The 9464-nt window shown below is 37.4% G+C and overlaps 1 protein-coding gene across 1 annotated transcript; it reads left to right on the forward strand.

The window, feature by feature from the left end:
• Window positions 1–1537: 1537 nt before the first annotated feature.
• LOC104411975 (solute carrier family 13 member 1-like) lies at window positions 1538–9371 on the forward strand (the record flags this gene model as incomplete). Its single annotated transcript, XM_010022546.1, has 7 exons — window positions 1538–1725; window positions 2329–2386; window positions 2475–2541; window positions 3036–3196; window positions 7731–7850; window positions 9080–9178; window positions 9266–9371. Coding segments are annotated over 7 exons (799 nt in total), but the record flags the coding sequence as incomplete, so codon positions are not given.
• Window positions 9372–9464: the final 93 nt, after the last annotated feature.

Consider the following 9464-nt stretch of genomic DNA (forward strand, 5'->3'; position numbering starts at 1 on the left):
AATGTGAATATTCATATACAGTGTGCTTAGCCTGACCAGTATTTTCTGCATAAAAATCTATGCTAAGAACACAAATCTTCCCCAACTTCCATCTGAGCACCTAATCAAAAACTGCATAAAGTTAATGGGTTTTATACTACCATTGACAATTTTTGTTGCATCAGGTCCACCACTTGCAGGTCTGCAGATCATTTCATCATTGTGCAATTAAAAGTGCACAGAAGACAAGGTTCTCCTACTGAGAAAAAATCAAGTTTGAAATGTTGTTGCTATTAGCTGAAATGAAAGGCTGTGAGAGGCATTTTGACTGTTATTTTTGTGTCATTAAATATTGATTATATTATTTTTGCATACAATCTTGTCTTCACATGCTGGGTACTACTTCTTACAGTTTTTGTGAAGCTTTTGATCAAGGCTAGGCAAAGAGCTTTGCAAATTTCATGAATGCTGCAACATCACAGTCCCCTCACTCACAGTTTTTGTCTCAGTGTTGTGATCCATAGCAGGTGTTTAATGGCGCTGCCAACACCTTGGGACAAGAAGTCAAGAAGACTAGTCTCATTTACAACTGCAGGAGATGCATTAAAAATGACAATGTGGCCCGTATTCTAAGTTTAATCCCTAACTTCACCAGATATGGCATGGAATATTTGATTTTTGTAGTGAAAACCTAGAGTGTCTCCAGTCACTGATCCAATTCAGTACACTGCATCAGTACGATCAGGAATTGCAGAGATACAATTCCTGTTTGTAGTAAACTTAGCGAATGATGTGCCAGACTAAGATATTGTAATGACCTTCATTTTTTCATTTAGTATCAAATATTTATGTTTATTGAAGCAAAAACAATCCCAATATTGTACAATAGCGGATTAATAGCGTTAGCAGTACAGCCATTTTAAATTTCTTTTGAACTGATGACATACAATCATAGAATAGTTAGGGTTGGAAAGGACCTTAAGATCATCTAGTTCCAACCCCCCTGCCATGAGCAGGGACACCACACACTAAACTATGTTGCCCAAGAATCTGTCCAGCCTGGCCTTAAACTCCTCCAGGGTTGGAGCATTCACAACTTCCTTGAGCAACCTATTCCAGTGCCTCACCACCCTCACTGTGAAAAACTTCTTCCTTATATCTAACCTAAAGTTCCCCTGTTTAAGTTTAAAGCCATTACCCCTTGTCCTACCACTAGAGTCCCTAATGAAGAGTCCCTCCCTAGCATCCTTGTAGGCCCCCTTCAGATACTGGAAGGCTGCTATGAGGTCTCCACGCAGCCTTTTCTTCTTTTCTTTATTCTGTAAATAAATTTTATTGTTTCTCTTTCAATTTATAATATATTTGATTCTTTAACTCTGAAATACGATAATTTCAGTGTCTTTGATCAAGATTATTGTAATTCATAATCTTCCTTAGAGGTCAATTACAAGCTTTAAATTTTCAGTGTTTCTATTGAAAAAGCTTTCCATTTGTATTAAATAGAGTGGTGATAGGAGGTGTTGCTGTAGCAGCCACAGACTCTTCTCTCCTGTTGCAGGCTGGTACTGGGTTTCATGGTTAGCTGTGCTTTCCTGTCAATGTGGCTCAGCAACACCTCTGCTGCTGCCATGGTGATGCCAATTGTAGAGGCTGTAGCTCAGCAGATCATCAAAGCTGAAACAGAAGCTGATGCGCTGGAGATGTCTTGCTCTAATGGCTCCATCAACCCAACACTGGAGCTGGACGGTAGGCACACAGAGCAGCTTTTGTCTTTGCCCACCCTCATTCTGCAGTGGAGTAAACACTACATAAAATACAGTTGAATGGCTGGGGCAATACTAGCATCATTACATGCTCCATTATAAGACCTCTTGGATTACTGTGTGTAAGGTCTCCCATGTTCATAAAGATTAACTAAAACTGCATAGGTGCAGAATATGGCAGCTATGTGAGAGGAGGGGAGAAGAGAGGAGGCTGGCTTGTTCAGCCTAGTGAAATGTTTGAAAAGAAATACGATAACAAGCTATAAATAAGCTGGGGGTTGAACATTAGCAAGAGAAAAGCGGTCTTTAAGCTCTAGAGTAATGTGGGGAAAATAGATCAATCTAAACTGATTATGTACGTAGTTGGATTGCAAATTAGAAAGATTTCCCCTCGTTAGAAGATTCAGCCCATGCAGAATAGGAGTCATGAAGGAGTAGGGCACAACTCAGCTGTTTTTGAGATTGGCACTTGTAAATTTATTCATAGGATGATGTGAAGTTATTGCCTGAAATGGGACGCGCTGATGGAGCCTTTCCAGTTTTGCTCCCTTAAATACTTACCTGTCTTTGCATCAATGTCTTACAGAAAACATAGGAGAATGTGAACGCAGTGACTGTAAAGAGAAAGAAAAACAAGTTAATGGGTAATAGTTATTCATTTACTAAAATCTAGTCTAAGAAATAATCTAAATAGAATATCTGTTTTTAAAATACATGCCTTTGTTTTTCCAGATATGACAATGATGTGGCTAGTACTGTGTGCACAATTGAAAAGGAATATGAAAAAGAAAAGGAACAGGTACTTAAGGTGTCTTTATATAACACAACTCATGCATGTAACTTAGTTTTAACCTAAATCTCACTTCTATTGTAACACCTAACATGGCACAGCTAACAATGAAGCTAGTCCCATGTGAATAAGAGATATATGTGTAGATATGCACACAGTTTGCTTATGTACTTTATTTCATTAGTGGTTTTATGCTACCAGTGTATTTTACACAAGTTAAACCAACCTCACCAGAGTGCAAACTCTGTATATCTGGATATATAAAGGTAATTCTTGTGTAAAGACTGAGGCAGCTCAGGAAAAGGACTTCAGGATTTGACTCTCTCCCTTCTTCCTTTGCATGAACAGTTGTAGTACTACTGTAACAACGAACCAAAACACACTGCGTACAGCTCTACTGCCAGCAAATTGTCTCACTCTTCTGGGACATCCCTGAATCCTATTTTTCTGCTTGATCATGAGCCCTTCTTATATATTAATTGGTGTATATTCTTTCTAAGCAGAACCTACCACCTGCTGAAACAGGGAGAAAAAGCAAAGAGAACAAATACAATGGGATTTTCAAAGTGATGTGCTTATGTGTTGCTTATTCTGCTACCATTGGAGGGCTGACCACAATCACAGGAACATCAACTAATCTGATTTTTGCTGAGCATTTCAATACGTAAGAGACTATATTAAATTATTTGTATTCTTCTTAATCCAGAATTTTAACTGTTGTCTCCTGAGCTCTCACACGGCTCCCCTAAAATGCGTTAGAAACCTTACCTGTTGATTTGACATTATTTGATTCTACTACTTTCTGTTATTTTTTGTTAAAGACATAAAATGAAACTGCACAGTTCTATTTGCCTTACAGTAGGAAAGGCTATAAGTGATCACCCAACACATGCAATAAGATGATCATTCTTTGATTAACTAGTACTTTACTCTTTGAACAGCTGCATAGGAAAAGATGAGCTTATTTGAGAAGGAAGACACTACTTAACATGAATAAGGCAGACATTATCTGGCCTTAAAGGACTGTTATTCATTTCTAAGTACAGAAAGAGCTAAGTTTGAGTCTGCTTAACAAAGAGCATCAGGAGACTTTCAGGAGGCTATGCTTAGTGCATTGTTCAAATGAGGAATTAAGGTCTGTTAGTCAAAGAAAAAGGAAAAAGTTCAAATCGGTCTGAAACTCTGCCTTCAGCGGTACACTTGGTTTTGAGCTTATTAAAAACATTATTTAATATTCCTTTTCTTTTCTAAGTAGAACTACTTTGAAAAGAAAATTGGTAGATTTCGTTCCAAAGCCTTTGAAAAACCACTAGTTCTTGCTGAACTTTCTTTTCTTCTGGAAACTGCTCATTGCCAAACCACTCTAATTTTAAAACAGAACAAAATAAAGCACAATTCTCTTATTACCCTCTTCCCGCTATTCTTCATTGCACATGGCAAAAAGTGAAAAACCAGTTATTGATAGGTTTTCTTCCAGCCTGTGTTCCAAAAATGGATGAAACTTGGCTTCAGCGTGCTGCTAAAGAGAGCTGAAGTGGTATGGTTTGTAAATCAGCCTGTGCTAAGAGAATAGCGACAATAGAAACAGTATGGAAATTATAAAAGTGCCTATTACTGGGGCCAAAGAACTACACAGGGCAGACTATGGCATTGTAAGTCCTTCAGACTTAAACTTTTAGACATATAAACTTTTTCTGGTTCAAGCAGGCTTCATGCTCAGGAGCCTAGAAGAATCTAAACCTGATTACTAGGGATAAGAACTGTTCTTGTTCATTTCCCTGAAATTACAGGAAACTTGAAGAAAACTGGCTTGCATTTGGTTTTCCAGTTTGTCTTAGCTGTTAACAATCTCTTCAAGAATGCATAAGCAGATTTCTGTTCTCTCCCTGCCTCTAGACCCTCTTCTAGGAGCATATGCCGTACATGAGCACTGCATGTGTAATCTGGTTTTATACCCTACTAGGATTTTGTTTAATCTTTCCACAAACACTGAGACTAATCCTTAACTTAAGATGAATCTACCACCTAACTGTGCAAATATTTTTATCTTTAACTATTTTTCTTTCCTTCTCCTTAAAAGCCTCATTTGTATTTATGCCCTGTCTGAACGGGGAATTGACTTATTAGCATGACTTGGACACATTTGCAGTCCACTTTCATGTATCGCAAGCACTGAAGCAGAATAATTCAGCAGAAGAGCTGCACATACAGCGTATTTCCAGGTTTCCCACTCTCAGTGACAAAACACTTAAAATGGCACTGCAAAATAGCATATTCCTGGTATCTTCTTAATTTCAGTATTAAATACATTGGAATTAACATTTACTGTTATCTACTTCCCTCCTTTTCATTTGCCTCATGAAAAGGAAAACAATGTATCTGTGTTAGCACTGGACCCTGTTGCTGGAAGTCCCCAGCCTGCTGTTGAGTTAGGACATGTAATTATGCTGTGATCCATAAGGCAGAAGCAACAGTGGAAATGTTGATGCAATGCTAAGCATCCCTGCCAGTGACACAAACTTCCATAAGGGCTCCTGTTTAAGAAAAAATTGTTAGTGATCCTCTCAGGCTCACTCTTAACTGTATGCAAAGAGACACTACAATATAGACTTTAGAATATCTAAGCATAAAAAAAAAAAAAAAGAAAAAAAAAGAAAACTGGAGAAGTCTTGGCTAACACACCAAGTTGTGTAGCCAGCTAGTAGGCTAAACATTAGTCTGCTCATCACTGTCCACAGGATACCCAGAAACCTTTCCTGGTCAGGGAGGTATCAGTTAAGAATGTGATGGGTTGGTCCTCACTGCTCCCTGGAGCAGGTCCTTGGTGATGCTGGGTCCCTTTCTTCTGACTCCATATGTTTTTCCTTTAATATTTTAACCCTTTCTGTATTAGTGTTTTTCCTCTTGAATCCTTCAGGCTGCTGTAGATCCCCATATTGGTTCTCTTACATTTGCAGTTTCATCTATCTAATCTTACATAACTCTTCTGTAGAGACTTTCTCACAGCTCTTTCCCACACAAAGCAGTTTTTTCAAGCACTGCAAGCCAAGGTTCACAGCTGGGCCATAACAGCAGGACTATGGATTCTGGGAACCTAGGCAGCTGCACTCCAGTGTTAGGGGAATACTGTGGAGAGATTAGAGAGATAAACGGTTACCTGACAACACTGTGTCAAGGAGAAAACACTCCTGTGCTTGAGGAAGAGTAAATCCTATGATGAAACCTTTGGTTCTCCAGTCTGGCCCACTGACAGGTTACCCAGTTTTCCTATTCTGGTAACTGACTTTGACCTTCCAACACAAAGAGTAAAACTTTGCCAGCATCAAATTATTTTCAACCTAAGCGATTTTACAGAAGTCATAAAAGGAATTATCTTATCTGGATTTGTTCTATGAACTAAATTTGTTGACATTTGTAGTATTAGCCTGGAAAGAGTTTATTGTTACTGCACTGAATCACTGTAAAGTGAGGATTATTGAAATCAATCACACCTTTTCATTTTCCAAAGGAAATAGGTTTAGAAAATAAATAGTTCAGCGTGTCCTGTCCATCGTTGCCTCAGGCAAGACCTGTAATAGATAATTCAACAATAGCATATAATCCAAACAGCACCATATACATGATAATTTCTAAAATAATTTAAATGGATCATCCAGTCACCTGAGGAGTATTTATTTTGAAGATGAAGAATACCTAACTTTAATATTAAAATTACTAGAAATACTTACATATATATTCAGCCCTGCACAAACTTACTGTGAAACCCGACCACAAAAGATTAACATTTTATAATGAAATCGACTCTTCAGTATGAAGTTTTCAAGAGCTTGTTTTATTGTTCACTAAGAAATTATCACATGCAATTAAGGGAAGATTATAAACAGTTTAGAAAGTGATGAAATGCTTAGTCATTGCTATGCTGATGTCAGTTTTTTCCTATCTTGGAATTCATACATTTAAAAACTGATGTGGCTCATCATGTAATAAAAGGTAAATAGCTACATAATAAATAAATAAGATACTTTTTCTTGTTCCAGTTTCACTATTTAATCACTATGTACAGTTGCAATATAGAGCATCACATCAAGAAATGGGTATAAGTTTTGGTTCAGTCCCCGATGGCACTTTAATTGCAATATATATAAACATCATAATAAATATATATTAATACTAAAATCTGCACAGTACTTGAGAGAGCATTTATAATGAGCATTTGCTGCACCAAAGACCTATGTCACCATCAGAATTCCTTTTCTTCTAGACAGGCCTGAAATACCTGGCTAATAATTGGAAATAGTTGTTGCAATCTCTGTGTGGACATTGTGAACTTCTTTCCATCTGATTTTTATATCAGAGAGGAAGGCTGTCCAAGGAGACTAGAATTTTCTTACTTTTAGCATTAAAAGCTCTCTCAGTGATACTGGAGAAGCTCAAAGGAAGAATAACTTCTGTTCATAAAGTAAATTGGAAAACAAGATTAATTTTCCTGGCCTTTTTGCCTACCTAACATCTATCTCATTAAACTGTAAATTCATTTCTTTCAGAAAACCAATGCCTGTTTCTCCTATTTAAATGCACATTGCAGGGAGAGCTCTGTTTGAATGGCCCACATCTATAAAGAATAAATGAAGACAGCCTCAAAGAGACAAGGTGACTAGAGAGACAATCCACTTAATAAATGAGCATTCTTGCCTTTCCTAGAAATTAGTAATAATAATTCTGGTTTTAATCAGTTTTTGAATCCCTTATGGAATCTTAAACAATGCAAGTCTTGATGTTGTCTCCACCGTTGTCTTCTAAGTTCACTGGAGCTTGTTCATTTGAGTATATTTTCTTGTGCTAAAGTCTCCTCTCAAAGAATGGCTTTTCTTCAAGTTCTGTTTGTCATTTTAATGGTTCTTAATACTGAGTAGCCCTTCTTTGCTTACTGAACTCAGGTTAGGCACACCTAGATCAGTATCAGGTCTTGGGACCTGTTGCTGATCCAGTGCTCAAATGATTGGCACAACTAGTTCCTGTAGTGGTCTTGATGATCAGGAATAGCATGGGAGGGTGAGGGAGGAGGACACCAGAGGCCACCTCATGCTGAAATCAGCTACTAGCAAGAAGCATGCTCTTGCAGCAGGGCTTTCTGGCACTTCTCACAACTCTACATTCCTTTGCAAACCTCAACTGAACAGTTTTTTACTTTCATCCAGACGTTACCCAACTTGTCAGTGCATCAATTTTGGATCCTGGTTTATCCTTTCCTTCCCCATCGCAGTTATTATTCTGCTGCTCTCCTGGATCTGGCTCCAGTGGATTTTCCTTGGGTTTGAGTAAGTAAATGTTGTAATCAGTAAAACTAAAGCTTGATGACATAAGAAGTACTTTGTACCAGAAGTAAATATTACCTCTAAGTTTACCAGGCTCAATAGGAAGATAATGCCACAATGGTGATTTTACATCCTTGTTTACACTTGTTACAGTGTATGGCTGAGTCCGTGGATGAGACAAGAATTTTTTAAAATAAGGATCCTTGACTACTCAGCCCAGTGTGAAAGGTCTATATCACAAATTATGATAGCCATTCCTTTAGAATATACACATATCATCATTAACAGTGTACATGTGCAAGACAGAAGAATACTGAAATTTTATGTATTTTGGTCTAATACTGCAACATTTATAGCCAGGATGTTGCTCTTTCCTGGAGCCAGTTCAAGGGATTGGCTTGAATGCTTGAGCAATATCTGGTTTATAAACTGGATGACTATATTTGTAAACATGAGGTAAAAAACTTCCACTTTTCCAAAATTTATATGTGGTGGTAGGATGTTGGGTTTTTTCTCCACAGAACTTGTAATTTTAAGGTTTTTTAGAGGTCAATACTTTATTGAGGCTGATTCTTCAGTCTTGTTCTCCATGAGTTCACTAACATCTGCAGAGATAATAGTGGGGACACCCATCTTCCACAATTACAAAGCTACTTATGGTGCAAGAGATGAAGAGTGAGACTGTCTGCTCTTAAGCAGACTTAAAATCATCCCACTCTTACCACTATAAAAGCGAACATTTATTGTTTCACTTTTCTTGTTTGTTTTGATAGTGTTCTTTTTAACATTGTGTAAGGGTCTTATTCAAGAATAAAAACATAGCTTGTAGCAAATAGACTGATGATCAGTAGGCAGGCTACTAATGCGATACAGACTTTGTCATTGCAAAACTGAGTAAAGCAAAGTCATAAATGACTTTCATTAAATAGCCAGGTTATGTGTTTGATTGTTTCAATTAGTTCCCATGATTAAAGTTTCATCCTTCCTGGGCAAATGAGCTAGTCAATAACAGGACACATTTTGTTGCTGCCTCTGTCAATCTCCCACTGGGCTTTGTCAATTAATTCCAATGTGCTCAGTTTGGTGTGTGATAATTAAATGGGAGATAATGCATTGTAAAGTGACAATTTTACTTTTGTAAAGTGTTGTTTGTAAAGGAAAGTTTGGACTTTGTTCTTTTTTTATGTGTACACTGTTAATTCATCATTTAATATTGCTGATCTACATTCCAGTTTTAAAAACATGCTCAAGTGTGGCAAGAAAAAAACAGCTAGAGAAGAGGCCTCAGCACAGGTGATTCAGAAGGAGTACAAGAAGCTTGGACCAATAAGGTATATAAAAGTATACAGCTGCAAACAAAAGTAAGCAAATTCAAGTGTGAATTCAAAAAATTATAACCCATTCTGTTTCTGTTATAGCTACCCAGAAATTGTTACACTTGTCCTATTCATCCTAATGACTCTACTGTGGTTCACCAGAGACCCTGGCTTCATCCCAGGGTGGTCTTCACTTTTCCCAAAGTAAGTAACCTCTTTGATACACCAATAAGAACTGCACTGTGCCTTAACTGCATACCCTTTTCTTTTCAATTAAAAAAAAAAAACAAAAACAAACAAA

Source organism: Nestor notabilis, unplaced genomic scaffold, assembly GCF_000696875.1.
Source record: "Nestor notabilis isolate BGI_N333 unplaced genomic scaffold, ASM69687v1 Scaffold35479, whole genome shotgun sequence".
NCBI classification, from domain to species: domain Eukaryota; kingdom Metazoa; phylum Chordata; class Aves; order Psittaciformes; family Psittacidae; genus Nestor; species Nestor notabilis.